This window comes from Corythoichthys intestinalis, chromosome 4 (assembly GCF_030265065.1).
Source record: "Corythoichthys intestinalis isolate RoL2023-P3 chromosome 4, ASM3026506v1, whole genome shotgun sequence".
NCBI classification, from domain to species: Eukaryota; Metazoa; Chordata; class Actinopteri; order Syngnathiformes; family Syngnathidae; genus Corythoichthys; species Corythoichthys intestinalis.
The window spans coordinates 53346122-53373363 of record NC_080398.1 but is presented as its reverse complement, the minus strand read 5'-3'; the positions used below and the strand labels follow the sequence as shown (position 1 = coordinate 53373363).

The 27242-nt window shown below is 39.2% G+C and overlaps 2 protein-coding genes across 3 annotated transcripts in view; one reads left to right on the top strand and one right to left on the bottom strand.

Annotated features, from left to right (window-relative positions):
* Nucleotides 1-1620: 1620 nt before the first annotated feature.
* fbxl4 (F-box and leucine-rich repeat protein 4) overlaps nucleotides 1621-27242 on the bottom strand; it is a 58815-nt gene continuing 33193 nt past the window's right edge. For both annotated transcript variants that reach the window (XM_057834088.1, XM_057834089.1), the window contains one exon: nucleotides 1621-3831. The gene's annotated coding sequence lies outside the window, so the exon portion shown is untranslated. The remainder of the gene's footprint in view (nucleotides 3832-27242) is intronic.
* Nucleotides 18189-26223, top strand: pou3f2b (POU class 3 homeobox 2b). The gene is given in 2 exon segments (XM_057834090.1): nucleotides 18189-18260; nucleotides 18262-26223. Coding segments are annotated over 2 exon segments (1323 nt in total). The 3' UTR covers nucleotides 19513-26223.

Sequence of the window (27242 nt, the reverse complement as noted above, 5' to 3'; positions counted from 1 at the left end):
ATGTATTTTACAAATGAAATGCCTCAATGAATCTTTTTTTTTTTTCTTATGAACGGTTTTTAAAAGCTTTATTAATGGATTTTCTCAAGTTAAAACGCCACACAGAAACATATTTAGTTGTGTAAACAGGATTTGTGTATTATTATTTTTATTTAATAACAGTTTTTTTTTTTTTTTTTGTCTAATATCAATGTATCTTAATTATATGGGATATTATTTATTTCATTTCGCATTTATATTTTACAAATGTGATGTAGTATTAATTTATATTCTATATTTTATGTTTTATAACTTTAGTTCCTATGTAAATATTAGTTCCTACTTGTTTTGTTGCAGTAGGACGGGTTTTGTATTAAACACGGGGATACTGGTGCTCACCGCGCCGAGATTAAAAGCAGAGTTGATACTGTCCTGCCATGTTGGTTATCATTATAACAATGACAGAAGTAGATCAACAACAACAAGTAAACTGTGACCCGAACTACCCACAGCCTCAAGAGATCTGATGGAGTTGAAAAGTAAGGGTTACAATTGCATATGATCCACCATATTGTTACACTGGTGACTTCCGGACTGCCCGACCCTAACTAGTAATATTGAAGCAGGAGGGTCGCGTCTCACGTCAAATAATAAACTTTGTCATTCTTTTTGTGTGTGACGCGTTGAACCGCTTCTAGGACGCGTCTAAAACGCAGCCGCACTGCGACTGGTGTGAATTGGTTGATTGACTTTAACGGCCGCGTTCCACTGCATTGACGCCGCAGCAATGTTGTCGCACCGTAGACGTGCCTGGCGTACTACCGGGGTGACTCGCAGTGCGACACACACTGAGCAGACTGACCCGCATGCGCAGAAGCATCAAAACATCAAAACAAACTAGAAACTGCAATTTCTGGAGAAATTACTAAACAAATGACTACACATGCTGGCTCTGCATCATTCTAGGGTGATCATATTTTGATTTCCAAAAAGAGGACATAAATAACAGACATAAATAATCCCCGGTTAGTCTTATATTCAAAGTTTATACCTATTTATAGAACGCATGCACCGCATGTGTGTGCGTCGTGCATACCTGCACACACATATGGTCAGTTTGCCCGACTCTCATGTAAGCAATACTGAAATAAAGTACTGTTTATTTAGCACACTGAAAGAAAACCGAGCATTCTCAGGCTTGCCCCCTCCCTTTTTATTTTGACTGTTGTCAAGCCCGTCTCTTCCCAAAAAGCCGAGCGCTAATGTACATCTCCATCGCTACTGTTGTCTGTGCCTCTCGCTCTTTGCTGACATAATTGCTGCATGTATTCCAATTTGGGAGATTTGACAATTCAGACTGCAACCACATTCTGGAAAAATGTGGCCCAGATCGGATTTAAACCACATGCGAAAGTTGCCCAGATCGGATTTGAAATGGTCCACTTCCATGCTACTTGTCACGTTCAGACCGTCAAGTTGATGCCTCACTCGAGTTAGAAAAACACGAAAAAATCGAATTTGTGCATTAAGATCTGCGGTATGAACCTAGCCTAAGTGAGAGGCTGTTCTCAGAAGCGTGAGCATATTTGAATGGACTCACACATTGAAGCATTTATTAAAGACCAGCATTTTTTGGGGGGGGTTTTATGTTATTCTTGTTTAAAAATAATTCACATTATGGAGGTAGCACGGTGGGACAGTAATATGTTTAAAACTTTTATGCAAAAAAAAAAAAAATGCTGTATCGGATTGGGACTCGGCATCGACAGATCCTCAAACACGGGACTCAGACTCAGGTGCAAAAATATGCGACCGGGACATCTCTAGTTGTAAGGGCTGCCATGTGAGGGCTCAAATGTATTTAATCTTTTGTCAGCCTCACAGGTGTTTGGATTTCACCCATAACCAAGGGCGTAGGTTTGCATAGGGACGGTAGGGACATAACACTATCAACTTTTCAGGATGCTCAAATTGTCTCCACCAACTTTTAAGACACCTGTTTTGAATTATACTGTATAATGAGTTCAGTCTAGTGCTGCAATGATTAATCGATTAACTCGAGTATTGGATTACAAAAAAATCATTCAAATTAAATATTGCTGCTTCGAGTATTAGTTTAATTAAATTGGGACTAATTAATTAATTAAATTGGCATTGTAATGGTTAATTTTGAAAGTGTTATTATTTAGTTTTATTGATTTAGGTGGATACACTGCCCACTAGTTTGGCTATTTTCACATGGCTGAACCCAGCTGCTCCATGTTAAGACCAACATAAGCCAAGTTTTTGTTTGAGCTTTTTTGCTTTTTTAATGCATTCGTTATTTAGTTTATAGGTATATTTTACCGTTTTTTGTACGAATGTGTGTCTGAACCATTTGTTGAGAGCATTGTAAAAATAATAATAATAATAAAAAACGTTAGCGTTTTATAGCATTTAAGCTAGCGGACTTTTGCTATGTAAGTTAGCCAATTGTTCTTTTGTTGTCCATAGATCCTTATTTATTTTTTATACCAATTGAGTCTCAGATCAAGTATTTTAATTTTTCATGTTCCTTATCCGATTACTCGATTATTTGAACTAACTAGTTCATCGATTAATCGACTACTGAAATAATCGATAGCTGCAGCCCTAGTTCAGTCATATGGGTAATTTAGATCATCTTCCCATATGTTGTAAGGATAGAATAGACCCTACTATTATTAAGTGAAGTTATTTTCATTATGTTCAGACTTACATTTATCCTTTTTCACTTGTTTAGTTTCCCGGTCCATTTTTTTCCCCTCAAACACACATTTGATTGGCTGATGACCCCCCTCCTCCAGCTACGCAGAAGCACATGCACATCAACCCGCTGACAAAAATACAACATTCCGCCTCCTCCACCTCCTTCGAAGAGGAGGGATATTATAAGTTTTTTTTCGGCCAGCACAAGCCGCACAAGTAAGTCATGTAAAAAGACGTCAATGTTTGTGCTACTAAAAATCCGACCTGCATTAGATAGCCATCCCTTATTTGATCATTGTTTGCATTATGTGCATTACCGTATACAACGCGTTGGCTTCAGAGTGCAAGTCTCAAGAATGGGTCCACTTCAGAGGGACACTGACATGAACATGAACTGACATGGGAAAAAAAAAATCTGTGAAATCAAATCACACATCAGAATATCATGAGCAAGGGCGTAGGTTTGGTCTCAACATTGGTAGGGACGATATAACAGCATTTAACAGATTTATTTTTGCTTTGATCCTTTCGCCTATCAATTAATTAGGTTCATATTCGTGAGAAATGAGGCCCTGACCTCCGTTCAATAATCTGTTTGGTCTTAGTAATGTCCCGTCCCCAGCAAAAAGTGTACATGCAGGTTATGCTGTTATATCGTCCCTACCATTGTTGAGGCCAAACCTACACCCTTGCTCATAACAGCTCTCTGGTTTTCATGCCCATTGCATTTTTTCATTAACTGTAAATGATGTTGGCACAGGCAAAAGTGTAGTGCAAAACTAAAATGTCAAATCCCCTTTCTTTGTTAAGAATCTCAGTGCTGTGACAACCAAATAAATATCAGATCATAAAACGACTTGGCCTCACCAGAACAGATGGTATGGAAGTGCAGAAGATTTTGCTGCCACCAAGACAAACTGTGAAGTAAAAAGTATTGGAAGGAGCAGGGGTGCATAGGGAAAAAATGAACAATGGTTTTAAAATACAATGAATGCCCAATCAACAGTGCAACAAGTCAGATGATCATGAATAAACCCCACGGCCTCGTGTGTTCGGCCTTACTGTCAGCAAAGATTCTTTGGGGGGATTACCGACTTGGTTTTAGAACTCCATCACTCTGTCACCCTGGGAACACATACAAACATAAATCATTCCTCAAAAACAAATAGTCTCCGCTCTCCAGAGCAGGTCTCTCCTGTTCTCCAGGTTCCTCAGTTTAGAGACAAATATGTTTGTCTTTTTCCACTTCGTTGAAGTGCGAATTCAGATCCACAGAGTAGGAAATGGATAAGTCTTTCATTAAGGAGCCTCCGTCACTCCCCATTGGTTTGGACAAATAGCAAATTAATTTCTAGCCGCCTAATTTCTCTCTGTTCTCCACTGAATTTACGTTAACATCAAATTACCGATCACAGGAATGTGAACTCCCTCAAGTCTTTATCAATTCATTAAAAAATATGCCGCAAAGGAGACACCACAGAGGAAGTTTGCTTTTTAATTTTACTCCAAGCATCCTTTAGTACCTCCGTACTCTTCAAACGCAAATCAACTGATGTGTTTCATTCAAATTAGGATGTTCAAAACAGCTGAAATAAACTGATGGGGAAGCAAGTTACTTGGTCTCGAATAAAGAGTTGGCTTTTAACTTTTCAAAGTAAAAAAAGTCTGACTCAAAATTCAACAAAAAAAAAAAAAGAAGAAGAAGCTTTTTCTATGTGGGCAGTGGTGTTTTGTAAAGAAGCAGTTGTGTATTGACAGGGCTGTATTGATGTTTCAATTAGAGCAGTGTTACATTGTGCAGCAGCATGGTAACACCATGCATCTCCTGCCATCTGCTCTGCCTCCACGTCTGACGAACGACACACGTGGGGCTAATCGAGCCGCACATGAGCGATGGGACTGCAAGCTCTGACACACACATACACACACACACACGAACACTCCTCCTTTACGTGCATCCTTATGCAGGAAAATGGGGGAAGGATAAGGGCGAGCTTCTGTTTTAACACCCTTCAGAAATCCTGTGATCCCCACCCTTTCCGCCTTTACGTGAGCTTCACAAGTAGGTTATTCCTGTGACTGGGAACAAGCAAAGCAGCTGATGCAGGAGCTAAAATACATCAAAAGCTCATCTGATGCAAAGATTTTAAAAAATAAATAAAAATGCAAGGGCAAGGCTTGTGCCAGGTTTCCCGTGCTGTCGTTGTAGCTTGCCAAACCACAAGAATCAAAGACCTCATTGTGTGGATTATTTCGTTAAGCTATTGAGTCCATTGAGGAGTATTGCAGGTGTTAATGTGCCAGCTTCCCTCCTGCTTTATGGGAGGTGTAGCGTTAGGTTGATAATCTGTTTTAAACGCTTTCTGGGGAACGAGACACTGAAACGTAGCCAAGAAAAGTCTGCGATGGCGGAGAGCGTTCCCTTAATACAACACAAGGGAGAACGATGCCAACAGGGATGAGCCAAGGAGCAACACGTGTTGAAATATTTGACTGTATAAATAATGAGGGAGGAGTATGATATTGCTGAAGCAGTCCCATATTGACATCTATCCCACAAACGCTTTCTCTCTTCTTCTGCCCAAAGCTCATCTCTGCGCCTGCTCCAGTTGATGGACTTTAGAGGTGAAAGCGAAGCAAGAGAGAAAAGGAAAACGATAAAGAGGCAGAGAGTGATGAAAGGTACGTAAGAGGGAAAGGGGACAGAAAGAGAGGTAATCCTGCCTTTTTTATTCTCCCCAGGGTGGTCTCTTCATCCAGGCCTTCAAAAGGAGGGACGGAATACACCTCCCTGTGACAATGGAGGGGACCCATAGGGGTTGTTGCTAACCGTGCGCGTGCGTGTGCGTGCGTGCGGTGTGGGTACAGCTTTAAGCAGGCCTTTGAGTGGCCTAATTGCATTGGAATACACCAGTCTGAGAGCTGGCTCAGATCACGGTGGGCTGCCGGAGGGCTGAGAGCCCGCACCTTGGACAGCCACACTCAGCAAAAGAGAGCTCAAAGCGGACAATTAATGCTCTCCCTCTCGTTAACTCGCTCCCCACTTTTCGTCCTACTCAACTATTTTGGACCCCTTCTCACCCCGCGCACCCCTGCACTTTCCTCCCTCGCGCCTAAATCTGTCGTCATCGGCCGACGCTTAATCCGCCCTTAGTGCCTGTCAATCTCCCTCCGCTTTGATGCCCGCAGCAATTAGAGCAGGCGTGAAAGGCGTGGGTCAGCTGCTGTTATGTAAGCCTTGCAGCAAGCATTGACAACCATTTTTTGGTACCTGTGATTAAATACAGAGTATTTATCTTATCACTTTGTGAAAGATTATCTCTCACGCTTGAAGTAAAAGTATTGAAACAAGTCAAATTATTAATGATTTTACCATTGTTGGTATATAGATTTCACGCAGTACTTATCTAACAGCGGTATCTGACGTTTCTATTTTATAATTACACAAAAGTGGTTGTTTTCTTACTCACTATTTTATTTCTGTCAATACTTTTTCAAAGTTGTTACTTTTTGTGTGTATGTTGTTTCCCCTATGGTCAGTTATTAACGTTAAATCTTGTCCTTTAAGTTGGGGGTACATTATTAGTTCTATCAATCAATCAAATCGAATTTATTTATGTAGCCCTTTACAAAACCCGAAAGGCCCTCAAAGTGCTTTACAACAAAACATGGCTCAAGATAAATAAAAGGCAGGAAAGTATTATCCAATGACATTAAGAAAAAAAAAAGAAATGAAACAAAGACAGCGCATCGCGATGAAGATGTCAAGCAATTAAAACAATAAAACCGATAAAATCCAAAAACATTAAAAACCCTTAAGCAAATAAAACCAGGCTATCCTAATCTTTGTAAAAGGAGAGTCTAAAAAGGTGTGTTTTTAACAGAGACTTAAAAAGACCTAGATCCATAGTGGTGCGGATTTCAGGGGGAAGGCTATTCCACAGCCTGGGGGCAGCAACCGCAAAAGATTGGGCTCCCCACTTTTTAAATTTCGACCTCGGAACATGGAAAAGAAGCTGGCCGATCGAACAAAGAGTCCTGCCAGAGTTACAGAAGGTTAAAATTTCCAATAAATAACATGGAGCCTGGCCATTCATATAATTAAAAACAGTTCAAAAGTTTGAAATCAATTCTAAAATGGACTGGGTCTACTCTTTTCTGTGTGAATGTCAATGGGGAAGTAAGTGCCATTTGGCTACGGGAAGTTTTGTTCTAACATGCAATGTCCATGCGTGCATTCTTGTATAAAAATCACATTGCATCTCTTTTTTAATTTATTTTGAATAGGGTCATGTTGCTATCGCCAAGTTTAATGGGAAGATTGCGTCTTTTTGTGACTTTTGTCAGGTATGTCACCCTTTTTTCTGTGTGGATGTCGTTGGGGAGGTGCACGTTGTTATCGCCAAGTTTAATGGGAGCATTACTTCTTTTAGTGATTTTTGTCAGAAATTAAAAGCACATCACACCGCAGTCTTGACTCCCGTCATCATTTCAAACATACAAAACAAAAAACACATAAACACATAAACAACTTATTTAAATCTGATGGGTATGTCTTGTGTGTACAATCATAGTACATACCTTCTCAATTTGTTTTTTAGACAACTGAAGGGAATAGGTACCGTTCTCGCACACACCATATAATTGTTTGCATTAGTCTAACACAGGGGTGGGCAAACCGGTCCTCGAGGGCCGCAGTGGGTCCTGGTCTTTGTTCCAACTGATTCAGCACAGACAGTTTAACCAACGAGGTTTCAGTGGAAACAAGAAGCACCTGACTGCAATCAACTGATTGTACTTGTAAGAAACCAGATTGGTGAAAGGCTGTCCTCATGATGGGTATGAACAAAAACCCGCACCCACTGCGGCCCTCTGTGGAATAGTTTGCCCACCCCTGGACTAACACATTCATCTAACTATAGTTTAGGCAGACTTCACTCCATGCCCTTGAACACAGTAAAGTGAATCACCTTATGGGGCTTATGAGGGGGAAATGGAAAAATGGTACCGTTTCTCGTAGGCACCGTCTAACTGTTTGCATTACTCGAACACACGTAATATAATTAATCAGGGAATAGTATCATTTCTCATATTTACTGTGGGACTGAACTACTCTAAACACACCTAATATAAAATAAATAGCACACCATAGTTTAATGAAAAGAAGCAGAATAGATACACAACGCCATCTTATCACAGAAGCCCAATGTGTGCGTCACGAGCAAGATTGACGTACCAACTATCGCAATCGGTTCTCCTGGACACAACAAGGACAAAAAGTAGTGCGCTTTGTGCTAAAACAAGTAGAGCCAGCCCGGATAACAAAGTTGATAGCGGGCGCTTGGGACGTCAAGACCAGCGTCGGTCGCTGTGGCAACCACGTCCCATCCACGGACAACCTAACCGCCCAAAACCGGCCACAGAGGGATGGTCCCGAAACAACACTCAGCCACACCTTTGGCCCGGCCTACTCCACAACGGACTTAAAAAACCCTGGACACTGAGATAACACAGATTTTGCTGCTCGGAGATTTTTCTATGTAACCTTGTTTTGGATTTAACATTTTTTCTCCGCCGTCTGTTTTTGCCTTGTTTTTTGACCATTGTCGACGAATAAATTTTCAACCTGCTTACGGTGAGTCTTCTTCAAACTTTTGCTACATGGAGTCAGTACAAAGGGTTAACATAAGAGGTGAACGCGCGGAATATCCGCTCTCCAGGTTGGCGCTCGGAAGCGTTAAGCAGCGGAGCACAACTTCGTTCAGCTGTTGCCATTTTCCGTGCAGCTTGGCCGGGGGGGCCAGTTCCAACACAACGTACCACCTGAATAAGTAATTGGCTCTTCAAGTCCCACAATATGTATAAAAACACAAAAAGGCCATGTGTTCATAAAAAATGAGACAGAGATGATTCTCCTAAATTTGAATCATCTGTCATCATTATGTCAATTTTCCTGCCTGTCTGTCCATGATTCTCAAAATAGTACACAAATGAGTAGATGTTTAACTTTTAAAGTCCATCTTTTTGCATTTAAAGGGGAAATATGTCACATTCCGAAAACCACACCGGTTTCACTTGCCCACGCCACAGGAGTTCCGAAGAAACTCAGCCAATTCAACAGCGTGGCTAAACATTGTTTGCTAGCAGCTATGACGTCGCAAGCGGGAGTGTATATTACACACCAGAACAAACAATCACCATAGACAGCAATTTGTCGGAAAACTATTTTTAAACGTTTTTTTATCAGCGATTCAGACAGAGCCAGAGGTAGATTCTCCAGCAGACGACGCAATCGCTGACAGTGAAGTTGAAGAAATCGATGTCAACATAATGGAAAATGTGTTCTCATTTCCTAAACACTCTTAACCTGCTCCCAAACCCTTATTTTTTGATTCATGCATGTTGGAGGAGGGAAACCTGGAAAACAGGCTGGATTGAGGCTCACGAGGACCAGACTTGACCACCCCTGGAAAAAGGCTTTGCAAAATAATAAAAACCAAAATAAGAAATCTTGGGTCTCTAGAGCTTAATATTTAAGATATTTAGTATACTATGTGATCATATATAATATAGTGTATAATATTTGTTTCTCTTGGCAAAGACAGATAAAGACTATTTCTATTCTATTATCGGGGAGTTTTTTATTTGAGAATACCATGAATGCAAACCAATATACCAATGCTTCAAGCCCTCCACAGAGTCAGATGGAAGGGGAAATCTTGGATATGAAAACCGAAAGGCCAAACATTTTCTGTGTTAATTTCCGACTGTATTGCACATGATATTCAAAGATAAAAAATATATATACAGTGATCCCTCGTTTTTCGCGGTTAATGGGGACGAGAACCCGCCGCAATAAGTGAAAAACCGCATAGTAGCACATTTGTCTGTGTGTTCAGATTTAGCATTGGAAAGAGATATATTTAAGACGTTTCCCTTTTTCCCCCAAGGTATAATTTAAAAATGTATAAATCAATAAAGTTTTTTAGCACTTCAACTTTAATAATTATGATAAGTTTTAAACATGTTACCGTCCCACCATATTATTTTTTTAAGAAGAAAGTAGTACAAAAATGCTTGGGTTTATGAAAGGCTTCGTTGAGTGAGTCCTCTCGCCAGGGATTACTATATTTACAAAATATACAAAAACAAAACATCCAAAATGTATATTTTTTTATAGGGCTGTCAAATTTAACGCGTTAACGGGCGGTAATTAATTTTTCTAATTAATCACGTTAAAATATTTGACACAATTAACGCATGCACTGAATGACCCGTTCATGCGTTGCCTCAAACAGTTTTCAGTGATGCAGTTTTAGCTCATTTAGAGCGAAAAGGTAGAGAAATGCAAGTGGACACAGGTGTTCGTTGGACCGCACCTTTTATTGGCTTAAGCTTAAGCAACTCTTTCACAACAAATATAAGTATTGTGGCGAATGACGTGGGGCAGAATGACAGGAGACGATCTTTTTCTTGACACGCTTAATTGAACACAACGCGGAACAAACTGTATACCATTTGCAGCCACCACTGACAGTCATGGTTGCCTAACTTCCCATCATGCATTTGGGCAGAATATTTCACTCACTACGGCATCATTTTGTGAAAGCACAATAAAATTAATGTTCCTATCTCTCAAACAATTAATGTTCACAAAAAGAAAAACGCCCAATGCAAAGAGAACTGGCATTCCCAATCAAAATAGCTATGCAAAATAAACATACTCAGACTTTGCCTTGGCTAGATTTCTTAATTTAAAACTCACCAGTGACACCTTGTGGTGTATTTCAATCACTATCTTACGTAGTTAAAGACACTGTGGAAGAACGGCTGTGACGTCACCGCCGGCGAGGTCAACAATGGCAAGCTACTAGTTTATTTTTGATTGAAAATTTTACAAATTTTATTAAAACGAAAACATTTAGAGGGGTTTTAATATAGAATTTCTATAATTTGTTCTAACATTTATCTTTTAAGAACTACAAGTCTTTCTATCCGTAGATCCCTTTAACAGAAAGAATGTTAATAATGATAATGGCATCTTGTGGATTTATTGTTATAATAAACAAATACAGTACTTATTATTATGTACAGTATGTTGAATGTTTATGTCCGTCTTGTGTCTTATCTTTTCATTCCAACAATAATTTACAAAAGAATATGGCATATTTTAGAGATGGTTTGAATTGTGATTAATTACGATTAATTAATTTTTAAGCTGTGATTAACTCGATTAAAAATTTTAATCGTTTGACAGCCCTAGCATATATCAATAGTTTTTAAGCACTTCAAATTTAATAATTATGATAAGTTTTAAACATGTTAACGTCCCACCGAATTATTTTTAAACAAGAAGTAGTACAAAAATGCTTGGGTTTACGAAAGGCTTCATTGAGTGAGTCCTCTCGCGAGGGATCACTGTATTTACAAAATATACAGAAACAAAACATCCAAAATATATATTTTTTACAAAGCTTACATTCATATTCGCAAAACATACAGAAACATGCATGATATTTACAAAACAGAAACATTGATATTGACAAAATATACAGCAACATTTACATTGGTTTATGAGAACAACCAACTTTCATGACTGTAATAAGTTTTTTAAAAAATCTTCAAAAATGGAAGTGTCTTAAATGTTGCAAATTTGACATGGATATCTGATAGGAAAATCTTACTTTATCCGAAACACTTATCTGAACGGGGATACCATACCTGCCTCCATACCTAGTTGCAACAAAGCCCATCTGGGGCTGGACTAGGGCTGCTAATCAACATTGGAAGTCGAGAAACCAACGTACCCATTACAGACCCTTGATTCCTGTCTATTTTCTAGGATGGCATCGTAAGGGATTTCGAAGGACATAACTTTTATAAGTCCTCCTCAAATGTCACAAACACAAAACAGCCCCTGGTCCAGGTTCCTAAAAAAAATCGCTCCGGGTTGCTGCACAAATCTCAACCAGACTCGTCGAAGTGCATTCTCTTTTGGAAATGTATATGTGGAAATCGCTAAATTTCCAACACTCTTGCATCCACCGACAACGCAATAGTTTGGTATTTTGTGGCGGACAGCTCAACCTGTGACGCTACATCTGGCTCCTGTTCGTGACATAATTTCTGAATGTTACAAAGAATACCCGGTCACGACATTTGAATTTTCATTTATAAGTGATGACCAGTGAGACTGATAGATAAATGCCTATAAAAACACTATGCCACTGTTGTATTTCAAAACAGGTCTGGATTATGGAAGATTTCATTGGATATTTTTACTATCTGGGTGTTATTTTTCCTATTAAATGTCCCCTTTAATATTAAAAAATGGCTTGTTTTGCCACTTTTTGTTCAGGTATTTTTTTATTTACCTATCTATATCTATCTATCTATCTATCTATCTATCTATCTATCTGAGAGCTCGATATGTAAGAGAAAGGTATTAATATGGTAAATGGAGGGGTATTATACATATACATATATAAATGTATATATGCATCTTTATAGTGCCCACATTCATCCATTCACACACCAGTACACAGTGCTGTCATGCCTGCTGGGATCAATTTAGTGTTTAGTGTCTTACCGAAGGACACTTCGTCATTTGGCAGTTGGAGCCGGAATCGAACTACTGACCCTAGAGTAATATATACTTATACTCGTGCTGTCAAACACTGACGCACACATCTGAAGTCTGCTAACGGCTATCGACATAAATAGAGGAATCAGATAAAACATGAACATTTTATTTTAAAAAGCTACATGATGGGAGCCTAGATAAAAAATATGTGTTTGTGCAAATATATTCCATAATGGTCTTTACATAAGTCTCTGTTTTGTCTGCGCAAGAGTCAGCAAAGCGCTTTGCAATACAACTCAAATGAACTTTCCTTAGTCTGATTGACTCAATTCTTAAAAAAGATTCATACTGGTGGGAGCTTGGCAGGCGACGAGAAACACAGGCAGCAGAACTAAATGAAGGCTTCTTCTTTTGTTATCAAAATAATAGCAAAAAAACTTGACATCATAGGGATATAGGACGCAACACAGACCAATATCATCACAGAAGGACATACAGTGGGTGTATGCCCCAAGCATGTGGAAATATTTAACCAAAAATGAGGTGCAAGTAATGCATGTCTGTGTCTTCCAATGAAAAAACTTTAAATCGAAGTGTATTTGTTTTTTTCCCTGTTATTTTGTTTGAAATGCAATGAATTGTTTTTTCCACAGTTAACAATAAACATGTCTTTGTATATCTTAAAATAAATGTAGTTTATTGTGTTGAATAATGTTGCATGTTTAAAATGTGATTAATCTAGATTAATTTAAATGAAAAAGCCTGTCTCTAACTCTGTATATATAATTATATTATATATCCCTTATCTGTCCTACGTCTCCTCACGAGGGTAACGGCGGTGCTAGAGACTGGCCATCTTGACACTCGAGGTAAACTCCAAACTGGTTGGTGATTGCAGGGTACACATAGACAACCAACAAAAGACAAACTCCGCACAGGACAGGCGTAACAAGAATTGAACCTTCTCAGGCCATCTAATCATGATTTGGGAGGTGGTTTTCACTGTGCTTCTATGGGTCAAAGAAGGTTCTGTGTTTTCCTCCCACAATAACTAATGTAATGGTTAAATTAAAGTACCTACGACAGCAAAAAGCATATTTATTCCATATTTCACGTGGTATTTTATACTCCTGAATGAAATGGACCGCTTGGATGTGTGTGGAAGTGATTGATATATTTATTCAATTTTTTTAATCCCACGCCATGAAAATGAGTGACTTCCTGGATCGACGAAGACTGTGAACGTGACGTCAGCGGGATAATCATCTTCAGTATACAGCAAATACTACAGAATGCAGTACGACTGCAGATACAGCCTATATTTTGCGGATTATTTGTTTATTTTTCGCGTCACGCCAGCCCTATGTGGACGAGCTGTAACTTGCTCGCCGCCGGGGTGGAGGGGTTGCCGAATCCTTGAAAACAATCGACAAGCCGGCCACCGTGTGACATGATCTGGGGCACTTTTGTGTGATTTTTCGCTTCAAAAGGCGAGAATAAGACTTGGAAACGCTGCTCGGTTCAGGTTAGCATGTCGGCTAGCTGTCACGCCTCCTGGTTTCTTTACGCTCTCCAAAGCCGGGGCAAGGAAATGACAAAGGCCGGACTTACTTTGGTGGCATAAAATATTGTTCGAGAGGTGCAAGAAGTCGACAGTCTTGACCATTATGGAGCAATTTTGCCATGTCGTACTGAATCAATGCATTTTTTTTCATATTCCTTTTAGCACAAGACTGTTATTTGTCATGACCATACAATTTATATAGCAATTGGGGAAAAATACTTAGATAAAAGACTATCCTGCAAAAATACCGGAGTAAATAGATATAAACAATGATGACATTTTGATGCTCTGTGTCGTATTTTCCTCGTTCTGAATCTTCCCCCTCAATGGGTTGTATTATTAAATCAGATGAAATTGTGACCCTGCCGACGTCATCATCCAGCTGGGGATGCTAGAGGGCTATTATGACAGGCGGGTCTAAACAGCAGATTAAAAGACTAATTTCTCATCATCTGCGCTTTGCCAAATTGTTGTATATAGTCGAATCGTCTCAAAATATGATTCTAATTCACATAATAATGCTATTTAGGATTTTTTTTATGCTGTCACAGGCACTTTTCCCAAAGGTTTGAATTATTGTTTGTCTGCTTCAGCTCTTTGATTGACTGGCCATCAGGATGTGACCACCTAAAGTCAGTTGGGATAAACTCTGGTTCACCAATGAACCTGAACATGATAAGTGATTCAAAATAAAAAGATGGATGGGTGGACGGATAGATGGATAGGCAGGCTGATTCCTTTTCATCTAGAGATTGAAAGCGTCATTATATTTCTTATTGTGTTTTTAAATGTCAGATGAGAAATAAGTGCATGATCTTTCCCACAGTGTGTCGCGCAGATTGCCAGATATCAAATCTGGGCACCTCTCTGTATGCATCATTTTAGAATTGACAGAATGGCACAGTGGACAGAGGCTGGAACAAGCCGTTTTGATAACATATCATATTTTACCAGCCCCTCTTTTGTCTCTCCTCATTACACAAGCTGTGTCTTAATAAAATGCAATTATTTCCGCTCACAGGATGCTTTCTAGTGAGAAAATGGCAGAGGGATGTGAACTGATGTATGGGGAGACAGTTGCCTAATTAGAGCGTTAGAAATTGAATCTTTACAGCACACGGGTCATATAATTATCCCACTGTTAATTTAATGCTTACATTCTTCGCTGTTCATCTTTATTCTCTTAAATGTTGGTTGGCAGTGGCCCTTGGTGCTCTGTGAAGGTTTTTTTTTTCTTTTAATATGTATTAAAGGTGGTAGCTTGGCCCTTAACACTGCCCCCTCTAAGTGATTGAATAACTGCGGACCCTGCAGTCCAAATAACAAGGCTCACATCATTTATGCATTGTTAAACCATGTAATTGAAACAAGACATATTTTGCATATTAGACCATTAGAATAATACGCTTTGCGTTTCTCCCAACACGACTATTTAAGCCTGTGTGGCGATGTGGTAATTCCTTGAATTACAGCCTAATTACCACAATGTTCTTTTGATTTGGCCCATTTCTAAGTTATGCCACAATAATGTTCAATATTACCAGAAGGAATTACTGAGCCGTGCTCAGAAACTTTATCTCGTATCGCTAGAATTCATTCAAAGGATTATTAGCCTATGAAATGATCTACATTAATGGCCCAATCAGGTACACTTTGACGAGTTCTACTTATAAGTGGACCACAGTACAAGCACTTCATAGGTTTTCCATCAGGTTTTGCAAACTTAGTGCTCTCTTGCGTTTACTCTCAAAAGGACCGGTTGCTCCAAAGGAGTGAACTGAACGTGATTCCCATACCTTAACGGGTAGGAAATATCTGGATCACTGTGTGAAATATGTCACCTCTCCCTTCATACAGAATGTATGCATTGTTATTTTTAGCATTTCTCAAATTCATTCTACGTGCACTGACTACAGAAGTAGGTACACTTAAGAGTTGAATCTGCAATATATTTTTAAAAAATGCAGGATTTTGAGTGGTCTGATTGGAGAATAAGTTTATTATTGTAGTTGTATTTTAACAGCAATGAACTACTGCAGTAAAACAGTGTTTCTAAAGTTGTGTCTTTTGTTTACTGAGGTTTGGTAACACTGTTTGATGCAGTGCAAGTACACCAGCCGCAAAAATAAATATATTGTTCAAATTAATACCTCTTGGACTGTCTTTTTGCCATGCATTGTTTGAGGAATTTGGTTGTACTATGTCCATACTTTATAAGAACTTCATTGCATTCTTGTTTTGGTGTTCCTACATATACTCAAATGACTTTTTTTTTTAAGCAAATTTTGATAGTATATTTTCGTTGGGGGGCGGGGCACAAATTTCTTAGCGTTATCGAGCAGTACGAGTAGATGTTGATTTCAGGTTTCCTTCATTTTATACATTTTCAATTCAGATACTTGTGCCACTGCAGATTTGGGTCCATAGATTCAGTGATTTCATTTGGGGCCTGCTATATCTCTTTGTGAATTTTTATATGTATATTGGCTTTAAAATAATTGAGCTTCATGTTGCATTTGTACAAATCATATGAGTATTTTGCAATGAAATATGTGTTCTTTACCTCAGAAAGTTTTTCTCCCCCGCAAAAAACTTTTTTTTTTTTTTTAAGGTAGTTTGCTTTCTCTCACTGAAGTGAGGTGCAGCTTTGAGGAGGGACATAATCTCTCTCATCTTTTGGTTTTCCTTCTCCCGTCTCCCTCTCAGGGCTCTTTGCTCCTCCCTCCTTTATCCCTGGCCAGGCTTTGTCCCCACAGCAGAGAGCCTCTCTAAATAGAGGCCTTTAGATAGCACAGGAGCTTTCGGGGAGGGGGAAGGGAGCAACGCCACTGCTGTTGTTTCATTTACGTCTCCCTATGGCAACCGGCAGTGGTGAGCCAGGAATGTCCCCTCTCCGGACAAAGTCCTGGTCCGCGAAGCTGACACCGGGGGACGACAGCTGGGCGGGACGCAAGCCCGCTCCCTCTGCTGTGGACCGGAGGCCCCAATTTGAACATTAAACTGCCTCATCATTTATTTTGGGCTGTTTGTGCTTCACTGGGTGATGAGCAGCCAGTTTTCCCACACACCATTAAACTTAAGTGTTATGAATGATAGAAGGGCTGAAAATAATTGAAAGAGCTCCTTTGGTCATGTAAGGAAGTTCTCACAGTTTTGTTTTTGTTATCGTACTCTGTGAGAATGCAGGTGTTATCATTTTTATCATAAAGAGTGTGTAGTTTAAGTATGTGGAAAATATCAATTAAAAGTTGAGGAACTTGTAGTGAATGGCTAACTTTATTCATATATGAATGTAAACCATCAATTTATTAACATTAAAAAAAAAAAAAAAAAACTTTTGAAATCTTTAACAATTTGGTGTGTTTGTATTTTTACTAAAATGCTAATGAGCCGTTTTAAAATATATATTTATGTTGTTTTGTTGTTGTTGTTTTTTGTCACTAATAAAATACAAATACACTTGCTGTATAGTTTACCCTTATTTGACTCCTTTCAAATAAAACTGAAAATCAATTACACTTAAACATGGAAGTTCTTTAATCATGTATTATGTTTTTGATTTTGTTTCCCAAATATAATCTTGGCCTTAGTTTATTTTATTCAATATGTATAATTTGATAATAATAATAATAATAATAATAATACGTATAATTTAAACCTGCATGCATTTTTTTTTCTTTTCACTTTTCATAAAGTCAACCAAATGATTTTACTTCACATTTACAATCATAAAATAGTACTGTTTTAATATGTTGATAAATGCAAATGTTTTAGATGTTGATTTCAGCCAATTTATCTTTCTCATTAATTGTTATTAATAATAATGTGGAGTTAAAAATCGTAGTAGACGATAAAGGAGGACAATGCTTGCCATATTCAACGGTATTTCCCTAATCGCAATTCCACATGCATCAACACCAACTTTAGCACCATGACTGCTTAAAAATACTAAATAAAATAAAACGTGCCAATCTAAGAATGTTTATTGTTACAACAGAGCTGCGAATTACAGATGTAAACGCAAACAGATAATAATGTTGCCCAAGGCGATCACTAAACGGTGGACATCCGCGCTTTTACGAAGCCACCTATATATATGACAGGAGCGACAGTGCGTGATAATCCAAATACAGTAAATCAACTATGTCTTACAGTCGTAGAGTGCCGAGCGATGCCGCCGCTCCGCGCCTCCGTGCTGCACTCCTTACAGCGCTCGCCTCCACTCAGCCTCCTCTCCCTCTCACACCCCAATCAACAAAGACGCGAGTGAGCTCTCGGCGGCCAATGGGCACGCCGTCGCCCCTAGCAACTCCGTCCATCAGCCCCGCGCGGCCAATGAGCACGCGGGGCGGGGCGGCGCCGAGTGGCAGGTGAGCCTCGGCGTCCACTCGGCAGAGCGCCTGGGAGGGAGCCGCCTGTAGGCAGCAGCAGAGCTGAGGATGCGCGCGTCAAATCCAAGCTGCTTTTAATGCGAGCGAGCAGTCCGGCTCCGAGCGTCATGGCGACCGCAGCGTCCAACCACTACAGCATCCTCACTTCCAGCTCATCCATCGTGCACTCGGAGCCCGGCAGCATGCAGCAAGCCGCGGCGTACCGGGACGCGCAGAGCCTGTTGCAGAGCGACTATCAGCTGCAGAGCAACAGCCACGCGCTGAGCCACGCTCACCAGTGGATCGCCGCGCTGTCCCACGGCGAGGGGGCCCCGTGGTCGACGGAGCAGGACATTAAACCGGCCGTGCAGAGCGCCCGGGATGACATGCACAACTCCAGCAGTAACCTGCAGCAGCAGCAGCACCAGTCGCGGCCGCCGCCGTCCCACCTGCAGGTGCACCAGACCGCGCACGGAGGGAGCCACCACGACGCGCGGGCGTGGAGGACCACCACGGCGGCGCACATCCCCAGCATGGCGACCACCAATGGCCAGGCCTTGATCTATTCCCAGCCGAGCTTCGGCGTCAACGGCTTGATCCCGGGGCCGGGCGGCGGCCAGGGGATGCACCACCACAACCTGAGGGACCCTCACGAGGACCACCACAGCCCGCACCTGAGCGAGCACAGCCATCCGACATCCCAGCAGCATCAGCACCAGCACGGCCCCAACCACCACGACCACTCGGACGAGGACACGCCGACCTCGGACGACTTGGAGCAGTTCGCCAAACAGTTCAAGCAGAGGAGGATCAAGCTGGGCTTCACGCAGGCGGACGTGGGGCTCGCCCTCGGGACCTTGTACGGGAATGTCTTCTCCCAGACCACCATTTGCAGGTTTGAGGCCTTGCAGCTCAGCTTTAAAAACATGTGCAAGCTCAAGCCTCTGTTGAACAAATGGCTGGAGGAGGCGGACTCCACCTCGGGCAGCCCGACCAGCCTGGACAAAATCGCCGCGCAGGGGAGAAAAAGAAAAAAACGGACTTCCATCGAAGTCAGCGTCAAAGGGGCTTTGGAGAGCCATTTTTTGAAGTGCCCCAAACCCGCGGCGTCGGAAATTATCTCACTAGCGGACAGCCTGCACTTGGAGAAAGAAGTAGTCAGGGTTTGGTTTTGTAACAGGAGACAGAAGGAGAAACGGATGACACCTCCCGGAGGAGCCCTGGCGGGGAGCGAGGACGTGTACGGGGACACGCCGCCCCACCACGGGGTCCAGACCCCGGTTCAATGAGCCACCCCCGCCCCTGCGATGACTCGAAGGGAGCGCCCCAGCGCGCAGAACTTGCCCGAGATTTTCATTTTACACATGCAGTCGTATATAAATCACTGGACTATGAAACGATAGTGGGTGTTTTATGTATGATGACGAGCGGTACACAACATCTGCAGTGAGAATGAGAGGAGACGAGGGGGGGACGGGACGACCCCCACTCCCCTCTTCATCTCTCTCCCAGAGCTCAAGAGAAACATCGACGCGTGTTCTGTTCTGATCTGTTCTATTCTAAGGATACCAGCCGAGCACTGTGAGTCCATTCGACGCAGTTTCAAGGTGTAGCCAGCCATTGTGTCAAGGAATTAAAACAACCGAGGGAGGGAAGAAAAAAGGATGAAACTGACGCATCCACACTTAAACATGAGCAGAATAGCTTGGGCCACTTTATCAACACCATATAATTTTGTAAAATTAAAAAAAAAAAAAAAAAAAAAAGCTGAGGCTTTATAGTTGCGTAGCTCCATGCAGTAAGGGACGCTTGCTGCTTGATTGGATGCTGGGGGCCACTAAAGCTCAGGGTGAGCATCTGTCAGCTTTGCATTCATTTTATTGCTAGGAGACAACAGGCCAGCCGGCTCCTATTTATTATGTGAGGTCAGTCAGGATTTCATCATGCAAAACAAACACGTATCGATGTTCAAAGTAAGATATTGATGATTTTATTTATGTGGCTCGCAGACTAAAACCGACCGTGGCTGTGATGTGATCATCTCTTTAATAAGAGGATAAAGTCTTATTAGGAATTATCAAAACCTCCCCCTTCGCCTTTCTTCTCCTGACTGCAGCTTCCAAAAGGATGGGCTGCATCATCCGCAGGTCAGGACGGGCTCTTGATTTCGAGACAATATATAATTTGCATCCAATTTTGTAAATATTGTACTTTAAATGTCATTGGTCCATCGTTCTTTTTTTCCACTGGGGCACTTTTTGAATTCATATTCCAGAAACAGACTTTTTAAAATTCAGTTTCCTTCATAATCTACCTGCTGCCTTGTGTCTGTGTGTTATTTATCGTTTTGCGCATTCGCGGTTGCGTTTCATATATGTATATTTTTTTACGTCATGTAAATTCAGTTGCAATCGTCTTAAGACTTTGATTTTTTTTTTCACATTATCCTGCAGAAAACTGTGAATTCTACTAATAATTCCAACAATTGCTTTATGGACTAAATTTGAGGTTTATAATCTGCACTGGTGTTTCAAATAAAATATTTTTAAAAATTAAAGTGAGAGCGGCAAAAATATACAAAAGATTAAATGAATTAAAAAATAAATAAATAAAAAAAACTAATTAGAAACACTTATTTGTTCACAAACATATTCTAGTTGTATTCCAAAAAGGCAGCATTTGATCGAAAACTTTATGATGATAACTATCATCACTATTGTTATTGTTATTATTTGTATTTTGCTGAACTTATAGTTTTATCACTGGAAGCCTTTTGTTCGATTTTTGTGTTTGTCAGTTTTTGTAATTTATTCTGCAACTGATTTTGTGGACAGGATGCAGGTCTGAAATAAGTATTTGCATTTTTTGTTGTTGTTAGGAATTCAATAATTCACTTTGGATTTCCGCAGCTAAATGTATATACACAATAGTCCATATTTTATTCCGTATATTGCTTTTTATTTTACTCAAACATTTCCACCATTTGCAAGGTTTAAATTTCATTATAATTTTTTACCCAGTAGGACGCAGATGAATCTATAGTTACATTCAATTGTTCTATCGGTAGCTTTAATCACTCATTCAAGTCCAAATTCAATGCAAGTTCAAATTCGGGATCGAGATCTCCTGTGCACCAACCCAACGCTGTTTTTCTGATTTATATTCCTCTCGTGGTTTCATTTTTTTCCTCCCAGTTGTTTATGCTTGCGTTTTTTTTTTGTTTTTTTTTTTTGCTCGGGGTTGTATTAAGACATACCCCGGATGAAAGTGGGGTTTTAAAACGTGTGGGTGCTTCTTCACTAATGAACAAAGAGACTTGCACATTTTTAAATAACGGGGTTGATATTAAACGGCTTTTTCCCAATATCAGGACTAAATGTCTTTTTAAGTCAAGAGTGAGCTCATTCTCTACACATTCTTATAAAGACAATGACTTAAAAGTTGTTTTTGTTTGTGCACCAGGTTGTTTTGAAAAACTCATTTAAAAAATATATTATTATTTTCAAGTCCTATGGCTCTGGGTGCGCCGAATAAAGCCCCCTTTTATCCTTGCAATAATTCAGTACAAAATAAAAGACAATAAAAATTAAATATTTAGGCCTTAGCATGCCATAAAAACATTGTTTGAATGCTTTAAAAATGTTTAATCGCTTTTAATTCCTTAGAAAACCAATAATGTAATACTTGACAACAAAAATAATGCTAATAATAATGATAGCATAAATAACATCCGTGACAAAAATACTGTACATGAAAGAAATAACCATAATACTACGGACGGAAATATCTATGGTGATAGCTATTATTTACGATTTTGTAATTGTAAAAATTATTTTCTTTCAGCTCGCAGTCAACTTTATATCCTGCATTCATTTAAATTGCCCAGTGAACGTTGTTAATCGCCAAATTAAAAAAATAAAATAAAAAGAAGAAAAGAAGGAAACACGTTTTTAATGATTTCATCGAATTGATACAGTAAGCTGCCTCAGGTGCGTAAATGCCGCCATTTTATACAATAACCCATGTAATTAGGTCTTAAATAGTATTTAATGAAGCCATAAAACAAAATGACCTTAAATATGGCTGTCTGTAAAAAGTTTAGTGTTGTGGTTTCTTATATAGAGTCTCCTTTTCCGCTTCAAATCTTTTTATGGCATATTTTAATTTTAGGCATTGTGCTCAAGTCGTTCCACGAGCTGTTAATTTTGTTCTAAAATTCCAAGTTACAATTTTCTTCCTGCACGGTTAACACGGCTTTGAACTGGCGTCTCCATCGAGGCCACTGATTTTGTTAGGGGTCCGCCATGTGTGCGCCCCTGTTATCCAAAAAGTACACCCGTGTGCCCTTCACATGCTCTCTATAGCAAATGCAATTAATAGTGCGTCACGTTAATTACACCTGCCTCTTTATTTAGGTGAAATTTCCCTTTAGATTTCCAGGCGAGGAAAAGTGCAGTGTTTACGGCACTGAGATGAGTCAAAACAATGTGTGGAAGTAGGCGGTGCTGTAGCGCCACCTAGCGGTACCATGGCTCCCTCTCGCTGGTACTGACGAGGAGCAACACTGAGAAGCATTGCAACTGAAGTATTTCAGCCAATCAATCAGCCAAATTATGTAAACATTTTTTAAATCTGTTTATTCTAAAGCAACAAAGAATTAAGGATTGAGTTTGTTTTGTTTTTTTACATTTATATTCCCACAAAAACGTCAAATTTTATAGCTGGTTTTAAACCTACGCTTTTTTTTTTTATATATATATAAAGTGTGACAATTGACTTTATAACAAAAAAAAATTATGAATATACATTAGGTTGTAATGAATAATAACAGTGCAATACAATCACATGTTTTGTGCTGTCCCCTTAAGAAAAAAGAATATTGGCCTATGTTATGCTGAATGTTACTAATATATGATAACTATATTTGACATGGTGGCCCACTGATCTAGTTTTGTAAATTGTTGAGCAGCCTGCTTATAATGAATGCTGTACATAATCCACCAAGTGCCAAGCAGTTTTCATTTTTTAAATCCATATAGGTTGTATTTTAAAGACAACACAAGTCAATACACTCCTCTAAAAAGCTAGAAGATCATCAGAGACACATGTTGGACACTTAGGTTGCAGCTTTTCAACTCTGACACCGTGCTGTGTACTTCTCTCAACTGCAGCTTCTCATAAATTGATTACGTTTTGGCAGTTGCTTGGATCAAGGAGGGAATAGTGGCCTCACGCCAAAGGCATTTTGACAAGTCAAGGTAAGAGAAGCACGAGGGGGAAATGAAATTAAATTTGGATTTAGGAGTTCCTGGCACAATAACTTGAAGAAGAATGTCATGTTGTCTTTGACTCCTTCGAAATAAACCGTTACAGAAATAATTGAATGCTCACAAGCAGATTTTGAGAACGAGCTGTTCAAACATCAGCAGAGCACAAGTTATCTTAGCAAATCTTATGCTGCTAAATTGTGGATGAAGTTGTCTTTCTTTGGAAAAGAAACAAAAAGGTTATGGAGAAAAAGTCTGTTTCTTTAAATCATTTAAATAGTTATTACATTGAGTACTGTTTGGAGGGGACATTCAAAGCACGAGACAACCCTATGAGGTCATAGAGTACAAGTACTCAACATTGGGTACTACTTGTTTATGTTTCCCCAGCATTTCCTGATAATAAATTACCTTGTACACTGTTTGTTAGTTAACATCTTGTGAGGAAGCTGTTTTTTTGTAGCACACACACACACACACACAATTTCAACATTGTGTAATGCCATTATTTGACATTGTTGTTCTTCCATCTCGCTCAGAGGCTTTGCAGCTAATTACACCCAGCGCACTTAAGCACACAAATACGTGTATGCGTTCATTTGTAAACGAGTTAGTGTTTAATTAGAACTTCACATGAACTTTGCTGATCAGTGGAGCGAATCGTGTCACCCCATCAGTGCGTTATTATTCCTACTATAATTGCTCGACATGCTCATATGAGCGCCAATGCCTCCCAACCCCCAGAGATACTGGTGGTCAAGTTTCACCAATCAGAACATTCACAGGACTGTAAGTAAATCAAAAGAAACCAATTTTAAATGTTAAGCAGATATTAAGAAGCTACACACATACACCATTTTTGTTGTAAAAGTAAATGAGAGCAAGACAATGGTTTCCTATAACATCAGAAGGCCACAATGATCATGGTCATTATCGAGACATGAAAATATGGCACAACAGTGATGAAAGAACACATAAATTGACGAAAAAAGGATGAGTAGATCGGTCAGAGGCAACGAAGGGGCTGAAAGAAACTCATAGTGGCTGTGTACAAGTCACAAAACTGTCCCAGCATTTGTTTCTGTCGGATTCATGGGATATGATAGCAAAACAAAAGCCATATGTTGCAAAGACGATCATGCAAACCTGGCTGCATTTTGCAAAAACAGAAGAAGTTTAATGAAATGACAACGATTTTTAGCATAATTTTGAATGGTATATTTCACCAGAAGAACACTTTCCTTGCATAGAGGGAAACATGGTATCATTAGCACCATCTCAGTAAGTAACAGTCAGCATTTGTACAAAACCTTCAGGCTTTTGCATGGGGAAAAAAAAACAAGAACAAAACAATCAGGAAAACCCTGCTAGGACACTTGAACATTAATCAGAAGAACTCAAAATCAAAATCTAAGAAAATATTGCTGCACAATTTGACATAAAATCGTCTCTAGTGGATTAACCCAGTAGGTTTTCAGAAATTAAGATACATGTAACGGCGTATTTTCTATAGAAACCTAACAATACATATGGTTAATATTTTTTTTGCTTCAATGAGCTTATTATCATGGCCAATAAATTAAAAAAAATACATATGCTCATAACAATAGAACATACATTGTTATTGTTTGTATTTGTTTTGCCTAAGTGAGCTCCCCATGTTAAAAAATGGAATTTTAGACAAAAAATCAATTATGAAATTTTTTGTAAAAGTTTTTCAAGAAATTCAGTAGAAACATCCGGGCAATCAGGAAGAAGCAATTGATCCCAGTCTCATTTCATCGACAGCAAGGCAATCAAGTTAGGTTTAAACTCGCTTCACTGGTCTCATGATACAGACTCAAGGTTATTGGTGTCATCCCGCAGAGAGGAAGAAGTAGAAAAAGCAGCCGCAGCAGAAGACGTTCGTTCAGCCATGTCTTCAGTGAGTATCACGACTGACAGTACACTAAAAGTTGGTGACGGCATGTTGTGTTAGTTGTTGAGTAGGAAAATTAGCCAGAAATCGATTGCTTCGTCCTATTTGCAACTGCATTTTTTGCAACAGAATTTTCGCCACAGAATTTTTGTGACTGATTGTTTGTTGTTTTTTTTTTTTTTTTTAAAGCTTAGTTTTAACGCTTAAAATGTGACAAATTTCGTCTAGTTTTAGTCGTTAACTAAAAATGTTTCCGTCCGTAAAAAAAAATAAATATATATATATATATATATATATATATCACATTAGAATTTGGATGCCCAAAAAAAGTCTTACTTCCATAAGAAACTGTCAAAGGCTAATTTCAATGTGGAGAATAGAGATAATACAGTGTCCATTAAGCATATGACATGAATTTAACCGCATTTGAGAATTGGCGGTGAAGTCAAAGACTTGTTTTCTACAGATTTGGTGGCACATCTGTGATGATTCTTGTTTAACTTAACATTGATTCTGATTGCTTCATTCTGAACACGGCCACATTAGAGAGTGTTCTCACTTGTGTAACAACATCTAATTTTGTTTTCTTTCTTGTTTTTTTTTTTTTTTTTTTTTTTTTTTTTTAATAAGGTCATTCAAGTGATTCAAGCATGCCTTTACCCCTTGATTTATAGTGTTGCGAAGTCACATACCAGATCAAAACAGCCTCAATGCTTTTCTTTATAACCGTTGATGCTTGTTGGCATTAACTTGCACCATAGATAAATTAAATTTATTTTATTATAATTAATACTGTTTATTGCTTTGTTAAGATTTTATGTTAGTATTATCTATTTTTAATGAATAATTAATTTAATCATTTAAATGAATTAAATGATTAATTAACTTTCTCAACTTGATAGAACATCTACTTGTAAACAAAAACACAAGATTTTTTTTTTTGAATCGTAATTTTTACAATTTGGGCATCAAGGGGGTAAAATGTGTAATAAAGTGGCCTAAAAAAAACTAATTCTGAAGTGTGAGCGCAGATGGTCACACTCAGAGGTGGGCAGTAATGGATTACATTTACTCCGTTACATTTACTTGTGTAACTTTTTAAGAAATTATTATTTCTAACAGTAATTTTACTAAGCCATACGTTTTACTTTTACATGAGTAGATTTGTAAAGAAGAAACGCAACTCTTACTCCGCTACTTTGGGCTACACTATTTGTTGCATTTTCCTCTTCAAACATCAAACATCCTAAGCAGTTACTCACAATGTTATTCATTACTTCAGCATTTTTTTTTACCAAATACTTTTTACTTATACTTGAGTACATTTTTTGGATGACTACTTTTACTCTTACTTGAGTAGTGTTATTTTGAAGTAACACTACTCATACTTGAGTAAAACTTTTGGCTACTCTACCCACCTCTGGTCAGTTTGGTCACATTCGTTTTTGAATCAATTGTATTACGATTTCATGTCTAGCTGAGCACAACTGCATAGCAATGACTACAAAAAGAGCTGAAAATACAACATTTGGAATGTGCAGTGAGGAGGAGTGACGGACTGGACTTTCAAGATAACTGAGGAAGGGATTCAAATCATTTGTTTCGTTATTTAAAAACTGATAGAGTAAAGAAAGAGGTGAGAACTAGAAGGGAATCTGATAGTTGCTTCAAGATACAATATCAAAAACATTGTTCACACTGAGCAAGTCTGAGCATGGCAACCAGTTGTTAGTGAGACACTGGAACTCCTCCTGATGACTGTTGACATGCCCTTGCACAAGGCCTAACCCTATTTCAAAATGTGCAGGAAGATTCCGTTCCCTTCCACTCTGAA